The sequence below is a fragment of the Mercenaria mercenaria genome, chromosome 3 (assembly GCF_021730395.1).
Source record: "Mercenaria mercenaria strain notata chromosome 3, MADL_Memer_1, whole genome shotgun sequence".
NCBI lineage: Eukaryota > Metazoa > Mollusca > Bivalvia > Venerida > Veneridae > Mercenaria > Mercenaria mercenaria.
Genome location: NC_069363.1, coordinates 41,658,239 through 41,682,678, shown reverse-complemented (window position 1 = coordinate 41,682,678; position 24,440 = coordinate 41,658,239). Strand labels below are relative to the sequence as shown.

At 32.7% G+C, this 24,440-nt stretch overlaps 1 protein-coding gene across 3 annotated transcripts in view; it reads left to right on the top strand.

Annotated features, from left to right (window-relative positions):
* LOC123524979 (pyrokinin-1 receptor-like) overlaps positions 1-22,985 on the top strand; it is a 188,696-nt gene extending 165,711 nt beyond the window's left edge. For all 3 annotated transcript variants that reach the window (XM_045303637.2, XM_045303636.2, XM_045303635.2), the window contains 3 exons: positions 5,382-5,930; positions 16,283-16,695; positions 21,325-22,985. In XM_045303637.2, coding sequence (XP_045159572.2) covers positions 5,392-5,930; positions 16,283-16,695; positions 21,325-21,980 — 1,608 coding nt within the window. In that variant the 5' untranslated portion in view covers positions 5,382-5,391 and the 3' untranslated portion in view covers positions 21,981-22,985. The remainder of the gene's footprint in view (positions 1-5,381; positions 5,931-16,282; positions 16,696-21,324) is intronic.
* The last annotated feature ends 1,455 nt before the right edge of the window (positions 22,986-24,440 follow it).

Sequence of the window (24,440 nt, the reverse complement as noted above, 5' to 3'; positions counted from 1 at the left end):
TACGCTGGAGGGCGTGAGGAGTGTTGCACAATCCATTGAACATACTGGATCAAAACGAGTTTTCTATTATTTTGCAGATATTGTTTTTTTATTTCTATTATGTGGTGAAATACGGTGTATCTGTTCCCCACAAAATGATGTTAGCAGTGCTACAGTGCTATTTCAGCTCAAAGAAATCTTGGAAAGGATAAATTCAAATCTATACTTACTGAACATATACACATACTATACACGAAATACAGGAAATATGCCCTGATTAAAGTTTGAAAGTTCGACTTGAAAACTAAAACGCACCTGACACTAGTGACCTTTCGTTGAATGGTATGTGGTGTATATTTAGGTTGCAACGCGTACATTATTAGAAAGTAATAAGACTAATTATGTAATGGATATTTCTATTTATATAAATGAGGCGTCATTCAGTGCAATGGACAAAAATAGTATTAATATGATAAAAAAAAGAAAAAGAAAAGGGTAATATGAATTCCTTACCTAATTGGAAATGTTAATTTGCAGTAAAATTCAGGTGGTATTGTATATTTAAGTACTGCAATCAATTTTATATTATTTCGAGAGGTACATTCATACTATTACAGTGCAATTTTTCTTTGATCAAAAGTAGACTGTAAGTCTGGTTCATCATTTTGATAATTGTCAATACAAACATAAAATAGTAGTTTAGATGCATTCAATGCAATAATGCAAATACTGGTTTATTTTTACAAAATTCAACGCATTTGCTTTTTTTGTTTTGGTTTCATTTACACGTTGTTCTGACAATTTATTACTTACAATATATATTTAAAATCAATTACTATATTAAAACAGAAAATTTAACTTAATTCTCCTTTATTGCTGATATATTTTAGTTAAAAAAATGTAGTTCAAATTTAGATTTTTAGTAAATAAATCTTTCTTCATTAAATTGAGACGAGTTTTGAATTTATTCATGGAGGACAGACATTATATTGCCAGTTTGCGATAAAAGTAAACAATATTAGGTCGTATGATCAAATAAGTTGTGATAAAACTGTCCATACACAAAATATTGTTCTGAAAAGGAAAGAGACACTACCCTTCTACATCTACAAGAGTAAATTTGCGGTTTTTTCCAATGTAATAAATTGCCAATACTACTCGGTTCAAAAATGTGACAATGAGACTATAGTTGCTGTTTGTTACATCTTTTATTTACGGTATTTAACGGGAAAGAAGTCTCGCGTCTGTAGATTATGTTTTCTTGCACACCGGACTGGCGTTTCCGGTGATTTTACCCATGCCGGCAAAACCCATCTGGAAACCCCATGCCAGATGACTCTCGTGCTGTTAATGGCAACTAGTGGTTCATGAACTGATAATATATTGTTTATGTAAAATACGAAAAAAGTAGGTACCTTGATAGTTTTATCCGTTCCTTATGGTATATTTCTCGATTCAAAATACGATAGTTTACCGTAAGAACATAACGTTACGCTACAAATGATAAAACTAAAGTGGAACTATGTTATTGTGCGTAACGCAAAACATCATGACGTCACTTCTGCTTACGGACGTTAATTTCCCGCGCTTTGCGTTCATTCTCTACTATAAGAAAGAGTGCTACGTAAGAATTTCTACCTGTTACTTGTAAAATACGGTATTCAAGAAAAATAATCTGCCAGAATAAAATGCTAACATGTATACGATATGCAAGAAAAAATATCAGTCATGTGTTTACGAATCGGAAAGAAATATCCGTCCCTCGGCCACCTGCGCATGGGCGGTAATTCGGCAAGCCTCATTACCGCCCAATGCGGAGGTGCCCTCGGGACGGATATTTCTATGCGATTCGTAAACACATGACAGATATTATTAATATACTATATGTACTATCTCTATGATGTTTCTGGTCGATTGCATTAGATCTCGTTACAACTTACATTGTTTATGTTTTGACCTTGTTACGGGCTATAAATGCAATGAATGTTTAAAAAGATACTTTTTGTGTTATAAAAATGGTTATCAATAATCTTTGTTGAAAACATTTTATTGCTTAAATGTTATGCGTGAGATGTACGTGTTTACATTCTATGAACATCAGTCTTTACAGCGTAGACAAAGCTGATGATATTGCGCAACGTGAAAACATTTATAAAAAAGCATCTTATACATGAAATGTTTGAGCACAGAATAATAGCGATACACATTGAGCAATACCATCAGTTTATTCTTCGATGGATGGGAACGATTTAAAGCAACTATCAATTAATTAATTTTTGACTAAACAAGGCCATCTGGTGGTTTATGGTTGGATTTACTACTGTTCAGTGCATAGTTGAGCACAAATATTTTCACAACGGCGTGCAGAAAGGTAACGTGGTTGTGCTTAAAATCCAGGGATCTCAACCGTGTTGTTTTAGACGATATACGCTTTACTTTCATTCTAACATGCAACAGTATTATCAAAATTCATTTGAACGGCAATGAACGGGACGTCAAATGACATTTTAACGTCACAATTGACGTCATAACGGTCTGTCATTGGTTCACGCGTCAAAACCGTCGAATATACAACGCCTGATTTCCTTCCTTGTTAAGCTGACAGACAAGTCGAACCAAGTAATAAGCTCTCAAATGATAATGGCGTTACGTAAAAGTTGAATATTTTAGACTGTAATAATATTATCTAAAATAATAATAAAAAACTAGTATATAGTATCAAAAATGTTCGTCACCTTGTGTTTTTGATTTATGTAAAAGGTAGAGAATTGGAACGTAATATTTTTAGCTTATTAATAAATCCGACAAACGTAGATCAATTTTAGGGGTAGTAGTATATCAGATGTTTGATTCATCTATAATGTAAAGATTCATCCGTATCTGACTGATGTACATCTGAGTAATGAAATAAATGCATGATAAATTACCTTTGTAGTATGTGTACCTATTATATTTAGGCACACTGTTCGTACAAGATACTGTTAGAGCTTTATACTTTTAATGCATCGTGCAGTTTTATATAATTATGTACCTGAAAACGGTTGTTTCCACAAGTGTCTAACGCTTTTCTGAATATGTAAAAGAACAAAGACGAAAACTGTCCATTATGGGGAAGAATTATCAAAACAAGGCACAACGCAGGGCTTTTAGCAATTCATTCAAATAATGGACAGTTTGAGGCTTTTCTCTGACTAAAACATGGTCCGCACGAAAACGACAAGCTTTTCGCGACATTATAGAAAATGGAGCTATTGTTTCTTCTTACAGGCAGAGACAATGTCATTGATTTGTGTCTCTGTATTAAACTAAAACAAGTAGGACGTAGCTAACGTTAAATGCATAAACATTTATTGTATCTCAAAGGTTTTTGCTCGAGACAACCGTTTTAATCTATTTTCATGAACTACACTGACCTATGATATTAATTATAATTTATAACATCGTTTTCCTGGATGTTGTTACATGCAATTAATCAACAGTCATGCATTTTCTGCCGTTCTTATTTTCTCTTAAGCCACCATATTTATGACGTTGTAACATTTCCGGTCACGTGCCTGGAAAGAGATACATATATGGCAAGGTTCGATAACTCAGTTCAAGCTGTCATTTAATGTAGGTCTCTGCATTTCTTTGTATTTTTTGCGCGGCGGTTCATATTCCAGCAAATCGATATGCACTTTACCATTAATTTGAATATCTTCTTGTTTGTTTAAGTGCGGTGAATCGGCTGTACATTATCTATATACACTTCAAGAAACACACTATAACTTTATCAAGTATAAATATTTTTGTGAACGCTTCGTAAGATCTTATATCAGAAGTAGATATGATTGCGATGGGATAACGCTAAACAGTATTGAGTGTTAACATTTTATGTGCAAAAGAGCCAAGTCACAGAAATAAGAACACTTTTATCTTAACATTCAAAAACAAACGATATTTTAAAACACGGCATGGTATCAGTTTAATACAGACAATACACAGCTGCATCTGTTATTGTATCAACAAAGTGTACATGTACGTATGATAAATATCTATCAGGTCTCTATCAGTGTTAAATATGAAAGGTGTTTCTGATAACTTATACGAAAGGTGGAGCATAAAGGCAGTACATTTCAAATAAACACTGTATACATGGTTGAAATTTTGAAATAAAATCGAGGGCATTTATAGTATCTTAGAAAGTGTGTCAATCTGATAGAAACAATATAAAAGAAATGATTGTTTTGATTATGTCTTGCTCGTTTTCAAAATGTATTGAAATTTTATATTTGTACATAGAGGATAATTTAATCCTAAGAAGTCTCATAATTGTTCGCATATCCCTGTCTTGACTAAACTATGATCACTTTTGAGGGCATATATTACCTTTGTAAAAACATGATTATGATCTATGGATTCCTTAAGATGAGTTAGAGAGAACATGACCAATAATTGACATAATCTATTGATCCTAAAGTCTAACAGAGAAACATAGAAGCATAACACAGGAGGAAAAATAATACAACTCGTTTAGCTTGTGACTGATGCAGCCTTAATATAAACCAAGTGCATTAATCACTGCATAACAAAAAAAGGTGTTTAAATGTTGAATAGAAAACTGAACTTGGTCAGAGAACGGGAAACGAAATATTGAAATTCTTTATGACATTTAATTCTAACTTTTGACGCATTTTTAGTATTTATTTACTATTAATGCAAGAGTTTGGCTTTAAACTATTTCGGAGGTTATTTCATGTGAAAGTGTTTTCTTTGCCGAGACGATACACGGTTTTTCTTTCATAACAGGTATATTTTAGATAACACAAAAACTTATGATATTTCTCGACAATAAAAGCATGTTCTACTTGCCTAATTTGATATATTTCTCAGATTGATGTACTAAAATTGATGACAGATATAAAAAAAAAGTTATATTCTGCCTCCTGCTATTTAAGTTTTGATGTTTCTGATACAGGAATAAAGAATCTGTAAATGTTGTACAATGTTCACCATTTTAATATGATGCACCAGTACCACTTAAACTAATCTAATACAACCGCGTTAGCAAAAATCATGTTTCTTTTGCAAAAATGATATATTCGTTTAAAGGTAATCCTGATTAAGCCGACATAGGGGCATGCGAAAATATATGAGGCAAATTGCTATGTAGTTAAATGTTGAGACGGACCTGTAGATTATCAGCATTATTTCTGTCATCGACTCTCATATTAGGAAGAATGACTTTTTCTCGCACGATGACAGTAATGAATTCATGAAAGGATTTTATACAACAGTCGACTTTACCGTATTTATCGTAAAGATAAGAAAAAATCTTTCGATGTTTGTGACGCAAACATTTGAAATATGATTTTAAAAGCTATTGTCTTCACACTAATTTTGATCGTTTCGTCTACTTTCAGATAAAGCAAGATGAATAGCACGACGGAGCCGTATCTTGCCGACGGGAATGCTTACTACACGGACTATAACCTGCTCGATCTGATTGAAAGGTTTCAGACGGGCAATAATAGTGATTTACCTTTCTTCCCGAATTCCACAATTGACTTGGATATTCCCTGGCATCTGTTTCCAGGACACCGACCCAAACAAAGAAGCGTCTGGGATTACCTAGAAAGTGTACATGGCCCAAGACGAGGCCCACTGGCAACTGTAATAGCAATAACATGTGTTTATGGTTTTATATTCTTATCGGGAATTTTTGGAAACGTGTGCACATGCTTAGTTATAGCTAAAAACAAATATATGCATACGGCAACTAATTACTATTTGTTTAACCTTGCTATTGCTGACTTGTTGTTGCTTATTGTTGGACTACCACCAGAAACCTATTCCATCTGGTCAGCGTATCCATGGATATTTGGAGAAGTATTTTGTATAGTGAGAACCATGCTAGCTGAATTGTCTACAAATGCTAGCATTTTGACTATCACTGCTTTTACAATTGAACGGTGAGTATAATTTTGTTGTCTCGGCTTTATCCAATCAACTTTTTCCATAACTCACTGCTGTGTATCTTAACTGTCAAAAAACGGGCAAAATGTGCATTTTTCTTGACATACATTTAAGGATGTAATGACATGAGGTCGGATATAGTGCCTACCAGCGTAGTTACCATAAAGCAAAAAGGTTGCACTCATGTTATAGATTTTGAAAGAAATTTGAAAAAACTAGGTTCAAACTAAGAACGAACCCTAATGCTAGTTATAGTCTTAAGCATGACATATAATGAAACTAAATTTGACAGCTACCTATGTTGAAATGAACATCAGACTGAAATGGATATTCAAAAGAAACATAAATAAACAAATGTTGCATGGTCATTGACATCGAGCATGTACCATTTTGGCACAGTTTTCAGTTTTTATTCTATTATTTTATGTCATTTTCTATACATTTTTATGTACTGTTACCACTAATGTGCATTATGTGCGTTGTCATAGCAATGTATTTTTAAGATCTTTTCTATATTGCCTCCTATCTAAACCCAAGCCAGAAAAAATCTTTGTGACTATTTTTCCCGCTGGGACACTATCTGGTTCTATAGGCATAACTAATCATATTTGAACGATCTTATTTGTCACGTCTGATTGCTATTTTGGTACCGAGATGTTAATGATATCATCAGCTCAGTGTACGAATGTCCATTGACAATATAAGCTGTGAGAATTCAATATTTATCTAATAACGGGAAGATGGTGCATATACTGTATCATTTGTGACGAAACTGATTTTTTGACTAGATGTATGCTGTGTAGGCACTGAAACTTAGAATACAACTTTCAAGTAGGCACTATTTATTTTAGATATATGTGAAGCTAACTGCGTCAATGTTCACAATCAGAAAAATAATGAAAGGATCATTTTCTGAAAAAAAAACAAAAACGAAAAAGGTCCCGTTTCAAATACTTGAGAAAATTGAGACATCACAGCTGAAATTTTATTGCAGGCTTAGGTGACTAGGTACATTTCATGTCAAACTGTGCTTTGTTTTACCTCTAGGCATTGAAGAAGCATGCATAATTAGTGCAGGAAGGTATTTAATTTGCTAGTGATCAGTTCTTTGAAAAGAAAAATATGAGACGATCAAACCAAGAAATGCCCTGGGTAAATCATTTCTGCAGTGAAATTTTTCAACAAACATGCAACATTTTTAAAAAAGTTGAAACCCACAAAATTTCGTTAGAGGAAACGTGTTGAAGGAAGAACACTATCTACTGCCGATATATATGCGTTAAGGTATGGGTAAAATGTATAGAAATATGAGAAAATGAAAGAAAACAATTTGAGGATCCTGTTTTTGTTTCAGGTAACATAGATAAATTACTTTTCCTTTGCATTGAAATACCTTGTGCCAGATTAAATTTGACAATCGGTGATCCCTCGTCACTTTATATTCTATAAACGTGTTGTTTCCCATTGAGTTAAGAGAGTTACTGGTGTCTCTATGCTATCAGTTATAAACAAAATTTTCGAAAATCATTACATCTCGTAAGTGTGTGATATTGAAACATACTTTGGACTTGCCTTCATTTTTCTCTGCTGGATATGTAAATGTTTAACATAACGTACCGATTTATACAGTAGCTCTTTTTAAATGAACTTGGAACAAAAGTAACTGTTGCCCTCAGATTTAATGGAAGACTAGTTTAAATCAGTTATATAAAGTTTTCGTATCGTTTTAGTTAGAGCACAAAATTGTTAAGCAAGAGGCTTGTGGTACAATACCAAAGACATTCTAATTCATCTGTTCAAAGATCGTTGCACAATTCTAATCTGTCTTGAAATAACAAAATATTTCGATGTCTTTCTTTGATTATAATGTTGTAATAAACTATAGACATTATTTTTAAATAGATAAAAGCTTTCGAAAACCGAAACAAAAATGAAATAAGTATGAAAAGTGATCATTACAGTTAATTTTTTCAATTTTTTGACATGATGAAAACACCGTTTTAACAATGTGTGGGTGTTACTATATATGGTAATTTTATGAATATGAACAAAAATGATAATAGTATTTAATTACATTGTAGTTTGACAAAATATATCTAATCTAAATTGCATTTCGGATCTGCCCATTGGAATTATTTTAGCATATCGAACATTGCACATTGTAATAAAACGATATTGCAGAAAATGCAATAAAATGATATAAATTGCAGAAAAATGTAATAAAATGCCATTAATTTCGTTTTGCCACCTCGTTTATGTCCTCTTCTAACATACAATTTGCGAGAGATTTGGTTTAATTAGCCTTTTTAAGTATCATGTTTCGTGCACGTTTAAGAAATATCCAGGAAATATTCATTTCACAAGCTATTATAGTTATTTAAATGAAAATGTTCAAATAATGTTTATCAATCTAATGTCAGTTTTGAATCCTTTACAATTTTGATCACATAAAAAGAGGCAATTTATAACGAGATTTGTTCCTTGTGGAGGGTGCAAAAATATGAGAGAAATAGCTTATGTAAATGTAGGAGCATTGAAGGAGGCGATAATTATGATGTACAATTAAAACGACGTCGTAATATACATGACCGTACCACGTGAAGTAGGGGCACTGGAGGCATTAGCCTCAAGAACTGTAAAGTCAAAGTTTCGACTCTGGCTTGAACCGTTCATATTAGGCCAGTTGGTTAATCACAGTCTTTCAACAGAGTTGATACTACAATTAAAACAACAACTTTAATATTATGGAATTATTACGAACAAATATCCCTAATTAGGTGGTATCTTCTCTTTTGAATTATATTTGAATTATACTTGAAATAAAGTTCATATCTAACATTGAAATCCTTCGTTTCCTCAGCAGTCAAACTTATTTAAAGACCACTTTCGAATAAAGAGAATCAATGCTACGCCATCTTCTTCCTGCATAACCAAAACTATTTTAATTTAATCTGACCTGACCAAATGTGAACAAAAATCCTTTTGTCATTTCCTATGTATGGTCTTTACAGATATGTTTGACTGTCTATACTCTGTGGGTACTCGTACACACGATTATAGCCAAATAATTGTCTTGTAAATATGCATCAAGCATCCATAGTGAGTGTATTCATCTGATACCAAAGATAATCTCCCGCCATTTTCTACCATTGCTATTTCTGAAATGTTCCTTAATCACCTGCGTCTGATGTGGTACTTTAAAGCTTCATATTATGATGTGCTTTCAATCTACATCTATATATATGCTATATTTCATTCTGAACCTTATATTGTGTTTTCAGTCTTCATTTGATGCTGTTCTTTCCATTTTCATTCAAAAGTGTTAAACTTTATGAATTTAATAAAGGTCTGTGTGAAACATGTATTAAAATTTTCACTTTTGAAATTGTGTCCTTTTGTAGATTTCGTAATAAAGATGATAATTATGTTTCTTTTATAATGTACTTTTCTGCAATTTTCAATATCATGTATAATTACCTAAAATGATCTGAGGCAAACACCACGTTTATTATAAATCATTTAAAGATACAGATAACGTAAGTACCATCGTCTTCTTAATATTAAAAACTTGACATATATTCGCTCTTAAAAAATAATAATCCGAATGTTCAATTGGCCTTGAAGTGTTATAATCAAGACGGGAAAATGTTCGGTCGTATTTGCAAGAAAGCATATACTAATTATCATGTGGTGCCACGTAAACATAGCTACATTTTTGCACTTACCTCTTGCTTAGACTTTAATGACATTGAATGTCTGCTACTGAATTGTTGTTATTATGTTTATGACATAAGTGTAAGGTTTATGACATAAACGTAATATAAATACCATTTATTATTACAAGTAATATTATTTACGTTATGTAAACATGTACTTGTAATAAATAATCAACCTAAGAATGCCATACGCTTTTGAAAGATATGTACAGTAAGCGTCCAAGCAAAGGGGTAGTAGAGCCCCCGATTGTCCGAATATCTTGTTGATATTAAATAATTTCAAAAGTGGCAGCAAGAAAAATGAATAAGATTAAATTAAGTTGCAATTTATGAAACACTCCATTATCATTAAACGCTTTCAAGGGACTTAAATTGCTTCTAGTATTTATTTTCGTCTACCTGCAAATATTTTCAATGTTAACAAGATATAAATTTGCAATCACATTTATAACTGGATGTGTTGCAATTCAGCAAATAACTAGAATGTCCAACCATGTGAATATTTCCAAAACATATTTTTGTAAACGACTACTTCCTTTGATATGCCCAGTCACCCCTCTATGTGCATGGAAATTTGGATAATAATGCGTCCTTTCTAACTGCCGCCTTTTCCACTGAGACAACGTACAATTATACGGTCGTTTCGTATTACTTTGGACGGCCATACTTGTCACGTAACATTGCTATTTTGGTCTTTTGATAATAAATATATCATATTTTTATCGATTTGTCTTTCTCATAATGTGTCCTCTCTAACTGATTCAATGTAATTTCATACGAATATTGACATACGCATGTGAAAACTTTACTCGCTGGGACACTAAGTAATTCCATATCTAATTACATTTGAACAATCCTACTTGTCACGACAGATTGCTATTTTGGTTTTTAGATGATAATGATATATTATGAACTGAGAGTACACAAGTCCTTAGAAATATGATTTATTGACCTCATGTGTAGATTCATCCGGCATGCTCACAGCCTGTCGTGACCATTCCTTGATTATTTACAACCACATATTTGGAGATTTGAAAAGGTGCCAGATGATCATGAGATATATCAGTGATTATTTTGTTCGATTGAAATACATTGCCGATGTTAAAATTATTGTATTTCTCTTAACTACGAATTCTGTGTCTACTTTGATTAAGTAGTAACTGCTTGCTATTTTTCTGAATTATTAGTTCTCCTGCTAATATGATAACAGTGCGAGTGGTAAGTTTTTAAGTGTTTCTTACTGTAGAAAATGGTAAGAATAATAACAGTGTAGAAATACAGAGCACAGATCGTTTTAAATCTTAATACATGTAATGTGCTCATTTGACATATGTATAAAATTAGTTTTTTCAAACTAGGTAACTAAACCATTATTTGTATGAATTTAATTAGCACACTTTGCATATGGAATGAAAGGAATGTATGAACAATTTTATATCATTCGTCAAAGATTCTAATAGACAAGTATACACTTTTAAAAAACTTTTAGCAATAATTCATCCGGAATGCAATTTGTAAACTACTTGTTACCTCCCTTTGTATACTAAGATAGACCTGTCCGTTTGTCAAAAATGCTGCCTATCAAATTTCAATATAAGACTGGAAATTCTGTTGAAATCAATATAGATTTACAACCTTTTCAACCTGAACGGGGAGTAATTATAAAAAGGCGGTAATATTTCTATATAATACGAATGTAGCATCGTCTATATTTTTGTTTTTAAATATGTCCCTTATAGATTAAAATGTCAAAAAGTGTTGCTTAGATAATAATTGTCGTCTTTTGATAATCAATTCAACATTAAAAAATACTTGTTCGGGTAAAAAGGAAAATCTTCAACCTTCTCATAAGATCTCGACTTCAGCGAGAAAAAGCCTTTTGTATGATCTGGTTGGAAATAATCTCCTACGCCTTTTACTTGTTTCTTATTTATGTTTGTCAAATACAATAAAAATGCATTTAATATGAAGATATTGGTTAAAGAAAATTGCATTTTCTCGTTCAAAGATCGTTTGTGTATCTTCAAACAGTCTACCGTGAACAGTGCTTTCCATTTAAGGTTGAAAAAGTAAGTCATATCAGGGCCGTCGCCGGCTTCGGGTAAGTGGTCCGGCCTTCGGCTTCGGTGTCCCGTGAGTGCTGAAGGCAGGAGAGGGGGGAAGACCACGAGAGAAAGATTTCCCCTTCTACCCTATCCACCCCACCTCCCCACCTCTCTCTTAGGGGGGTTCGGGGGTTCTCCCCCTAAAAAAAAATTTAAGATTTGGGATGCCAGTAAGTGCGTTTTTCTTGCATCTCGAAAGCAGTTTCTGTTAAGATTTCAGTCAATTTCATGATATTTTTCAAGGATGACTATCCAACATTAGACTAAATTTAGCTAATTCTATAAATGTTGATGTATTGTTTTATAGCTGAGATGTATTTCGGTATTTTTTGGATCAAAAACAATTATCTAAGATAGAAAATCGTATCTTAAAACAATAACCAAATGGTGTCCCGCGAGTGCCGAAGGCAGGAGAGCGGGGAAGAGCACGAGAGGTGGATCCCCACCCCTACCCTGTCTTTTTTGTATGAGGGATTCGGGGGTTCATCCCCGAGAAAATTTTAAGATTTGGGATACCAGAAGTTGCGTTTTTCTTGCATCTTGGAAGCACTTTCTGTTAAGATTTTCAGTCCATTTCATGATATTTTTCAAGGACAACTATCCAACATTAGCAGATTGCTATAAATGTTGATGTATTTATTATAGTTGATATGTATGCTTGCATTATTTAAGATAAATAATTGTTACTGAAAGTAATAACCAAATAATCTGAAGAAATAAGCTTTTTGTAAGTTTTGTTATAAACATTACATATTTCACGTGGTGTTACTGTTCATGCTGATTTCAATGTTTTATTGGTTAATATCGGAAGGCTTTTCTGTATGTACTTTCTGTTAACTAGGTTCTTCCAAAAAACTAAGTCAAATGATAAACAACAACAACAATAACAACAACAACATTTATTAGCATAATCGACATATACATGCCTTTGGCTAAAGAACAGTATACAGTACTTTCAAAACTGTTTTGCGCAACATGCGTTTAAATAATTGTAAGCAAGATTTCAAACCCTTAACAAATAAACTTTCTTTAAATATTTACATACATTTAATTGGACTTTTTCTTAGCAGATGACAACAAATTGTCAAACATTTTCAGATTTGGCAATGATATTTTTGGCAGATATTTTGAACGTAAGTTTTTACATTTAGGACAAGTCAATAACACATGATACTCAGATTCTATTACATTTAAATAACAATTACATTTTTTTTTTGCATACGATCGAAGAGTGTCAATTTAGTCTTAACATCAAATTTTAGCCTAGAAAATAGTGAGTATAAACCATTAACAGCTTTAAGTGCTTGATCAGACATTTCTTTAATAGCTTCAGATAACGCTCCATTATAAAATTTCAAGATAGAAAAAAGAGTTCAAAGTTTCCAATGGTGTATTATTATTATGTTATTGATAATTAATATTCTGTCTTCTTTTTCTAAAAATACACACTTTCGTTTTATCAATACAGTATTTATCTTGAGTCCCCATTTAATGGAGTAAACATAAAAGTTATCTAGCTGTGCCTGAAGACTGTTCTGGTCAGTAGTAAATAGTACCATATCGTCTGCAAACAACAACAAGTAAATAGAAAGTTGAAGAAAATCTTGTTCTGTTAATGATTTATAATCTAGATTTGCTGTGACATCATTTACGAAGAGTATAAAAAGTATTGGCGAGAGTGGTTTCCCTTATTGTAAGCCAAGCGAAATCTCGAAAAAAATCCTAAACATTTAAAAAAGCCTTAACACAGGCTGATACGTGTTTATATATTGACTGAAGCATTCTAACCATTTTACTATTGATATCTATTTCATATAAATTAAACCACAGGGCATTCTTACTGACTGTATCGAACGCCTTCTCAGAGTCTATAAAAGCACAGTACAATGACCTATTCATAGAAATAAAATTTTGTATAATACTATGTACAATAAAAACACAGTCAGAAGTAATTCTGCTATTTCGTAAACCAATTGCACATCAGTAAAAGCATTCTGGTCCTCACACCATTTATTCAGTCTGTTTCTTGATAACAGTGAAAAAAATCTTAGCCGTTGTACTTATCAGTGATTTTCCTCTATAATTAGAAGGATCAGATTTATCCACCTTTTTATGTAGTGGAATAATTATTCCTTTTGTCCATGATATGGGATATATTCCATCATGATAAATTAAAAATTATAACCAAGTATGGTGTTATAAATTTTTTGGCATCTATAAGATAATCTGCAATGTTCAACAAGATCACACCCTGGAGATTTGTTTCTACTTAAAGAAGATATTGTTTTGCTTACTTTTTGTACGTCAAAAGGCTTATCTAAACGATCAATATCAATATCGATCCATTTTGTTTATTATTGTACATTATCTGAAACAAAACTACTTTCAACAGGTGTATTAAGAATTTTAGAAAAATGATTTTCAAATAGTGAAACATCTACATCGGGATTACTTGTTTTTCTGGAATTTCTATACGTGTTTACTTTTTTCCAAAACATATTCGGTGATATGCGACTAAGTTCAGAAATATTGCGCTTTTCCTTTGCAAAAAAAGTTGAAATTGGCTTTACGTTTTACTTCTCAAAAGTATTTACGGCTCTGTAGAAATTCAAAAGTATTTTCAGAATTTCCACATCTCTTCACTTTCCTTTTTTTATCTAAAAATGAATTCTTTTCTCGTCTGCAATCATCATTAAACCATTCATTTCTTTTTATTTTTAGTTTTGTTTGGCTTATAATTTACAGACTTACCGAAATTCTTAAAACTATTTTGGTAAATTGTTTCAGTTAACCGTTCTATATTCAAATCAATATCATCATTATCATTCACAATATTATTCGTTCATCGATTCAAAACTTCTCGAGCTATTAAATCCATAGACCTTTCAGAATCCCAATATATCTTATCAAATTTAATATGTTCCCTTCTAATTGAGAAAGCTGTTTTCTGACACATGATGTTATATGTTATAGGACAATGGTCTGAGTATTCCGCCGATTCCATAGTTATCCTATCAGAAATATATTCAGAATTTCTTGAATTTGTTAATAAATAATCAACTAGAATAGCCCCGTATCTCTTATTATTTAAACAATAGTAAGTGCATTTTCCCGGCTCCAAACGCTCATTTACAATAAGCAAATCGTGCTCTTTACGCAGTGCAATCAGTCTGTGTCCAAAAGAGTTAACACCTTTATCTTGTGAATTTCTAACGGGTATATCAGTATCATAATTTGGCGGTATGATAAGATGTGCCTTCCAGCCCTTCCAAGTAGTCAGATGGTTTGACACACATCAGATAAACTTGCCAAATTAAACCGTCTCATGAGACGCACAATGAAAGCATAGCACGTCAAATTATCCGCTTAAAAAAACAAGATTTTTTTTCTTCATATTTTGTAGGCATATATTATCTCCGCAATTCGGAAACGGTTCTAAATTATGTATATTTGTTTTTACATCCATTAATTTAATTTTAGAAAAGAAAAGTTTTATCAGTTACGTCAAGTCTTCTCCAAGTGTTTGAATAAAGCATTTACAATCTAGTTTCATTTCCGCGGAATGTTTTCGAGCTTACTGGACCGGAATCAGAATGAACCTTTAAGACATTGTAGTTATCAACTGCAGTTTTAATTCTCAGTCTTATATTGCTTCAGAGAAATAAGAGCTAATGAGAGATAATCTTTAATGATCATAAGTAACATTTAAATCATCATTAATAATATTATAATTGTAAAGGTTAATTACGACTTACGTAGTTGTTTTAAGCACTGTTTGCTTAGAAAAAAAAATGACATTTGATTTGAGACAGAATGATTTAAAATGATTTAAATTTGATAAAATCAAGACTAGTACATAAAACGCAGTACAAAAGGTAGTTTATGTCAGTTTAGGAACAGAACCCCCCAGCATTTTGTTGTTTAAAGCAAGCTAATCTTAAATTCTAACTTAAAACAAACTTAAATTGGATTTAGGGAATCATTTTGAAAACATATATTAACCGTGAAAATGGAAATTTTAAATGGTAGTTACAGATAAAGCAGTCTTTATTTCGTCTCGTTTAACATGTCCAAATCTTGTCAAATCGGTACTAAAAGATTCTGTTAGCAGTTGAAATAAAGAAAACATGAATTTCTAAAAACTATCAAATATTTAAAGAATATTTCTGAATATTTTCGGACATGCTTACGTAATTTGCTAATTTAGTACTTTGTTGTTTTCTTTTCAGATATTGAGAAAACGTAACAATGTAAAGCAAACTTGATGTCATACATTTTTATCGTTTATTTTGAATAAATTGTAAGAGGCACACAAATGAGTAAAATGTAAAGAAAATCCATTGAATTATTTCGAGATAGGGAAGCTGTTGAAATAGCTTTTACTTTATTTTGAATGTATGAACCAGTTTAACCACTACTTGCATTGAACAACAATCATATACATATGTGATTCTATCCCAATGTAAAGCATAAGCCTAATACAAAACAACACATCACTATTGTCGATAAAAATGTTATTTTTTTCAGGTACGTCGCCATATGCCACCCGATGAAAGCACAAACTATGTCGGGGTTGAAGAGGGTGATTCGTGTTATAGTTGCAATTTGGTGTCTTGCTGCCGTCTCCTCAGTCCCACTAACCGTCCAGTTCAAGGTCGTTTATGCCGTTGATAAACGAAATACGAACATAGCCGAGTCCGCATATTGCGGCATCAGTGAAAAGAATCATATTGAACGGACATTTGAAATATCTACGTTTCTGTTCTTTGTGTTTCCCATGACGCTCGTGAGTGTTTTGTACACACTTATAGCAATAGCCATACGTAGATCAGGATTATATCGGGATGGTTCAGACGCTTCGCACAGGGATCGGCTCACAGGTGTGGAGATGAGAGCTCAACAACAGGCTCGTGCCAGAAGATCCGTTTTGAAAATGTTAGGTACGTAAATGACTATTTTTTCCGGTATTGGTAGAATGAAACTGACAATAATCTAATTTTTATTACATGGTGCAAGAACAAAATTTTATAATTTCCGTTTAACGCTATCGTCACGTTGTTTTGTGGTAAAATGTTTGGAAACAAATATTTACAAGTGCATTTTTCTTTTATTCATTGGTGTTTTCTGAAACGACGCTTATTTTAATACGTTATGAAGGAATACTGACATCTAATTTTCTTTTTTCCGAACATATCAAAGACCGATTTAATTTGTCATTTTGGTATCAGGTGTTGCTAATTACATGAAAATCATCGACCATGTTAAGACTATTATAAAGACTGATTTTGTATTGCTGATAATTAGACTGGTATTCCAGCTTTAGTAACAGTAAAGTATATTTATGTTTTGAATCATATCAAAAGACTGAACGCGACTGTTAAGCTTCTGTGCTAGAGAAAGCGCCAAAGTGTTACACGGGTATCATTAGCATTACTGAAGGAACAAACGAAAATCGCCTGAAGCTGCTTGGTAGATTATTGACATTATGAAATGAGAGGGCTATATACAGGTTACTGTGATCAATTGTCAATGCGAATATAACGATTCGAGTAACTGAGCACTGGGTTTCCAATCTTAAGATTTTAACTTAACACAATGTATTGAACATATCAATTCTGCTTTCATACGTCGTTGACGACATCCACTGCAAGCATACTTTCACGAGGAGATGACAAGAATACCAAAATAGCCCAAATGTTTTAAACCTTGACAGGCAAATGCTGATGTTATCGTGTTATTCCATGGAATAAATTTTATTGATTTTACACCCAACATTCTTCAACAAAACCTCAGTGCTCGAATGCCGTTCATTTGCCCAATTGCGAGCAACTCGCCTTATTTAAATATCTTGATTTGTTTATGATTTTTCTCCATGCATATTCATTATTTGTATCATTAGATAGCGATTCGTTATAACTTTCTTATTCAATCTGCATGACAGTAACTTTAATTACTTTCCTGCAGTAATATATATTCGAAAAGTTTAAGACATCAACACGTACAATATGTATTTCTACGCTGTATGTTTAAAATATTAAGTTTTAAGACTTTAAAAAGTAACATTTTTAAATTACAGGACACAACCAATTAATGCTAACTTTGAGTTGATCGCATATGATTTATTCTTTTTATACACCTACAGATTTAAAACAAGTTACATTTATCCAACTCGAATCTTGTAACGTTTAGCAAGCTTTATGACATTAAGACACCAAGTGTACACATGAATTATTGAGCAGTCGTTGTTACGGTGAATACGATTTTAAAAACACGCATTTACAAAGTACGACTGCAGCACTACGTTCACGAATGAGGTCTGTCTACCACAATTATAAACTGCATCCCTATTCAGGGACCATACATCAGTTTACTGAAATCTCATATTACTGGTCTATGATTTGGAGGAATCATTTAGATAGCTGATGTAAGGCTGATCAAAATATAGTGCCATTAGGAATTCCAAAAATAATGGTATTGTCTTTCAATTTATAATTACATTCTTAAATCGTTACGGGTCTGGCTTTTAAATCGGAGTGTCTGTACATTTTACTGAGCTGTACTGTACTGAACCGTCTAATCGGAGAAAAGCCCTTCGACATCCTATAGTATGTCATATCGGAATATCGAAATTTCGAAACCAGCAGTGCATTTTAGTCACAATCTGACTTGGAAACTTGTCGTTTGCGTTTATCAATAATGCCATGTATAGAATGTTTTGTTTTGAAGTTTCAATTAAGCACTCAGTCTGGTTTATCCACGTCTCTAATAAATACTTTTGACAATCCTCAAAAAGTAGGACGTCTTTCTGTCTTACAAACGGTGCCATCCTTCAAGAGATTTTATAATTACATGAAATGTTCCAATAAAAAGACGACGTGCCGCGCGTAAGACCCCAGCCAATAACTCAATGCTAAGGATGTATTTAGAGGTCAAAGGTTAACTGAGTCTGTTTTTCGCTTGTCCGTACATCTGTCATTCATGAACGGATTCCGATGTAAATGTATAAGTAGATACATTCTTTGGTTGAAATTTTGAAATGAATATTTTCGCGAATCGCTGAAAACGGAAGTGCCAATATTTAGTTTGTTTACCCGTAAACGTGGACATTTACTAAGGCCGATATTTTCCCGAATTTCGAAACTTTGCACATCTTAAACTTTTCTACTGATGCAGTATTTTGCACATATATTTCCCATAACAAAATGACGCAAGACCCATGTCCCTATCTAAGAAGTCTATGTTTAGGTTACACTTGGAGATCAAAAATCTCATGTTGGTTTTAGTTCGGTCTATAACTTCGTTAGGCATGGATTGATATTTAAATATTAAAGCAGTAGTAAACATTAGACGTCTTGCATGCTAGCTAAAAGGTCAGGGTCTTACTACCAAGTAAAAAAATTCAGTCCATTTATTTGTTCGGTCTGTCACCATTCTGTGCATTAGGGATATTTAAATCTCATAAATAAATATTCTCTATAAAACGATGATGCGTCATATAAAAGACCCAGACACCCAGCTTTAACGACAAGGTCACAAGGAACATATCGACCTTTTTGTTGTCGGTACATGTACTTACTTTCTTTCTTTCTTTTATATAACCAATATGATACGTCTGTTTTGCTTTTATAAAAATGATTTTTTTTGTTTATGGTAAGATAGCAGTTATTGATATGCAAACAGTCTTCAAGAGATTTTATCCTCATTAGATATATTATATTATATATTATCATTACAATTAAGCTAAGTATAATCATACTGTGTTGTTTAGTGCATTATAGTCAGTTGAAGACTTCATAATGTTTGGAAAAAATCTTTGTGAAAAATGCCGTCAGGCGGGAAAGTCGGTATCTCTGTTACAATTTTATGTCTTTTATTAAAGCTTACACGTGGCAGTGGAAGATTCCTTTCACAGAAGCGTCTTCTTTGATGCACTGGCCTTTCAAAAATTGAGAACATTTCAAGAAAATGTACTTCCATACTTTGTATGGAACAAACCAAATATTTAGGTAAAATTTAACAACACTGAGCGACCCGTATCGGAGTGATCAAATGCTAAAACTTGAAGTGCTGCTGTCATGATTTAAATTAAGATGTATTTTCGTTTCAGTTACCAAATTTCCAACTGCAATTTCCAAATTATTTCTACTTTCAGTGATCTCAGATGGCTGTAATCAGCGGTCATGTTGTATGTACGCGGAAAAGATAATAATTGAAAAGTGTTTTTTTTATGTCAAAATTCTTGCCTGATTGAATATTATATTCCCTGTACCTGACAATTTTAATTACCATTTTGTTTAGAAATAACTGTTATTCTTGTTTGTTCTACAAGATGATGCAAAATGCAGTACTTTCTCTATATCTTCCGTCAAACTTGCTCAATTTTTAGAATACGTCTGTTTAGAGACCACTTCTATTAAGAAACTTTTTTTCCAGTTCATTATTGTCTTGTAAATGAAGAAATTGCGTTGTATTAACCTTCAGCCTGCCTGCGGCAAGTAATTCTGCCTTTGTGACCAATGCAGACCAAGATCAGGCTGATCATGATCTGCACTGTTCGTTTTCCAGTCAGTAAATTTTCAGTGAACACACCTTTGAAGAATAAATGGTATGGCCCAAATTGAATGATGGACTAGTCCATTTAATAAATTTAGCAGGCTAAAGGTTAAGAGACAATCTCCGATAGGAGATCATTTGTCGTTCCTTTAGGTTGTCTCTCAATGAAAGTTACACTGTATTGTACTGTTTTATGACTTATACTTTAAAAGCAGTGTTAACTACTGTACTTGTTTACGAAATACCCAGAAATCATTTTATTTCATTGGCATGGCATTAATGGTAAAAATTATTTCCGGCTAAATGTGTGGGACGTACGGTCTTTGACTACACTATTATGAAGATGCTATAAACGGAATTGTTTATATTGTAACTGATCCAGCCACGTAATCCAAACTTATTAGTCCCCAACGAAAAGCAGTTATTTTAGAATTATTATTTTTCCAATCAGGTAAGATGTAAACTGTACATGGATAATAGTAGTTGATGTTTCAGGTACCTGCACGGTTTACTTGTCCGGGAAAATGTTTTCGGTGATGTAAAATATGTTTCTTGATGACCGTTCTTGTTTGAAAAAATATATAGCGTAACTTCTTAATTGTCATTTATTTCCAGAAGCATAATTGCTGCATGAAATTACACAGCATGCCTTCTTTACTGCAACTGAACTTAAACTAAATGATGTTACAATATGAGTCTGAAATACCGGTCGAAATCACTGTGAAGCAAAAGAAATATAAGGCGGAGAATATTTGATCTATTACCATCTTAACTGTTACAATACTGCTTCTGGTTCAGTTGCATCTTCGAGCAGTTGCAGCCCGCAAGCCTATACCATAAAGTCTGACAGAAATCAAGCTTAATTAAACATAGTTACAGAAACCCAATTTGGGTAATCTAACGCTAATAATTTGCATAAAATGTCCTATAGCCCCGAGAGTGCAAGACAAACTAATTCAGAAAGAAGCAGCACAGTGAAAGCCACATGCCTGAATTACGGTTTCTTTATATTTCAGTTGCGGTAGTGGTTGCTTTCTTTGTTTGCTGGGCACCTTTCCATGCACAGAGACTTATGACCCTCTACATCCCTGCCGCTAAATGGACTGACAATCTTCTGGAGGCCCATAAAGTCATATATTATATATCGGGTGTGTGCTATTTTATCAGCTGTACAATAAACCCATTATTGTATAGTATTATGTCTTTAAAATTCAGAAAGGCTTTCAAGCAGACTGTTTTACGACCAAAATGTTGCAGAGGTCAAATTTATACGGCAAAGAAAAGGAGTTATTTTTCATATAGGTTTTCACATAAGAACGGTTATTCTGAAACAAGTTTTACTTCAGTGGAGCCAGTTTCCCCTGCAAGAAGCTGCCACTCACACTCACACTCGCACTCACATTCGCATTCAAACTCGGATCATAGTTCTGAGCATCCAAGGATACATACAGGAGTGAAAAAGACAACCCGAGTCAATGCTCATATAGAGGAAAAGGAAAAGTTAAATTGTGATGCAACACACGAGACAAAAGATACAGCAGACAATGATATCAAAATGGTCTGTAAGATGTTGTCTACTTACAAACCACAGTCACTGGATAATGGTGGAAAAGCAGAGGAATACGTAGGTTTGTATAACCGAATAGAGAATGTAAATGAGGGTCATGGTTGACAATGATCAATATTTTGATTTTCGTAACAATTTTAGAGTTTAATTGACCGGCACAAAAACTGTTCCTCTGCAACGGCGTGAAGAAATAGTCAACTTATTCGAATAATTATAAATATAATATTTAGTGAAAAAAGATATCAAAAAATGTATGAATGGATTATTACTAAGGAATCTACAACGACTTTGTCCATGTAAGAGTACAGTAGATCCTTGTTTTAATTCCAAGCAGCAGAGGGAGGATAACAGGGACATGCTTGAGTTTCAGTGATGTCTAGATTCAAAATGATGAAGTACTGTGAGAAAACATACTTTTGAAATCTGTAAGTGAAAGACAGCAAAATGTGTTTTGAGTAAAGTGACAAGATTTATATATATTACGATGAGACATGCAAGTCATGTTAGTCTAGTGAATATCACACTAGCCTTGCGGACTACTATCTCGGTGTTTTAAAATTGTTTCGTTAGGTTCTTGTTTAGATAAAGATGATTACAAATTGTAGAAATCTTGGACAAATTTGCTGTTATCTTTATGTCTTACTTAGACCATCCGGAAGTGGATATTTTCATTGACACAAGCACTCAGAATTGTTTTATCAACTCACGGTATCTGACGGTTAATTGGAATACACTGTATAATTAACATTTTGAAGCAAGCATATAAGGGTCTGCCTCTTTAGCAGGTGTTTTGTTTGTTTAAATAAAACTCTCTCAATATATAAAATTTCATTTCTATAATAAAATGTGATCTAAGAACATTATTGTAGATATGTTTAATCTTTAGGCTGGTCTTAATGCGTTTCTGAGGGAATAATTGAAATCAATGAGTAGGTCACCTGCGAGTTCTTAAAGAGCACGCAACGATTCATGTCATAGAGCCAATCAGTTTTACATAATTATCGCCATGATATGTATTCATGTTGTATTATTGCAGATAAAGATTACATTAAATGGAAACACTTATTTTGTGATCTTGATAACGTTGAACAATAAATTGTTAGTAAAATATATTGAGGTTTGTTCAGGTATGTATTTATGTCTTACTTTTAGAAGCTGCCGTGTCATTTTTCAGCTCTTCGATATATTGAAAGAGAGGCCTCTCACGACGCATTTTATGACTAAGCATGTTTATCTGAAAGTTAACCCAGACTTTTCAGCAACAGACACAATTAATTATCTTCCAGACTGTCTCATCTTCCTCTGTTTTCCTCTTAAGGATGTAGGATCGAATTTTTTCTAACGTTAAGAATATTTTCATACTCTGTAAGCTTGAAGAACATTAGTTTCCAAGACAAACAAGAGAAGAAAAATCACAGGTCACCGAACTCGTTTTAATTTTATAGGGCATTTTCTTCACCCACTGTTTAAGCATTTCTGAAATTTTGTAAAATTGAAAAAAATGGAGGTATTTTATAAAACATATAATATCCCATTATATGTTATAGGGATTTCATGTCTTACAGGTTATTGTGAATACAAGGTGTCAGTATTATATAAGCATATATGTCACTAACAAATCTCTTTCATTTTTACATGTTAACATAATTACCCCGCCCACTTCATTTTCAATAGAAAAATGTATTTAGATCCATAAAAAAAATCTGACGGTAAGATTTTAAAAATATTTTGCAGCTTTAATGAACAAGCAAAAACGCATTAAAAATGAAAGAAAAAAAGTTGGGGTCACCGTTTCACCCCAAGGGTTAAATAAAAAAAACAGTCAAAAACTAGAATTTGATATTTTTTGTTTATTTTATTAATCTAATTTTTTTTAGATAAAATAAAGTGCTATCTTGATTTTTTTATCCAAACCAAACCTGATCTACTTTCATAGATATTTGAATTTACCTACCCCTACCCCATTGTAAAACTTACGTCAAGTTTAGGCAAATGCCAGCCAAAAATAAGGGTGAAATTTTTTTTTCGCTAAAAGCAGAACATATTTGGGTAAATGGTACATTATAAGCCATATTTTGATTATTTAGCATTAATTTTTGTCAAAACTTTTGATAGAAAGCAATATTCGAAGAAACATTTTTCAAAATGGCGGATATTCTGAAAAAAAAACGCTCGTACATCCTTAAGCTTTAGCATGTACGCTTTGTTTTCTTGCCTTTGTCTGTTCTTTTAATTTTTCTTGGTTTTCCTTTAGATTTGTGTGATATTTTAGTTTTTCTCTGTGTCTTTTTACTCTTTCATTTAAGGTCTTGATTTTGTTCTCTCACCTTTTCTTGTTGTTTTCCCATAGAATAGGAAGCTTATAACAGATTTTCCCGTAACAGATTTAATTTATGTCAAAACCTGTGTAAAAATGCACCTTATTTGTTCATCTAAATATCTTTGTTGCAAGTGTAACTCTTCCCTTACGCTTCTATTCTTATTAATTCTTTAACTGAACTATTTATCGTTATTTTACACACGTACATATTTTCAACGTATTTTTAATTATTTGCAAAGAGTAAA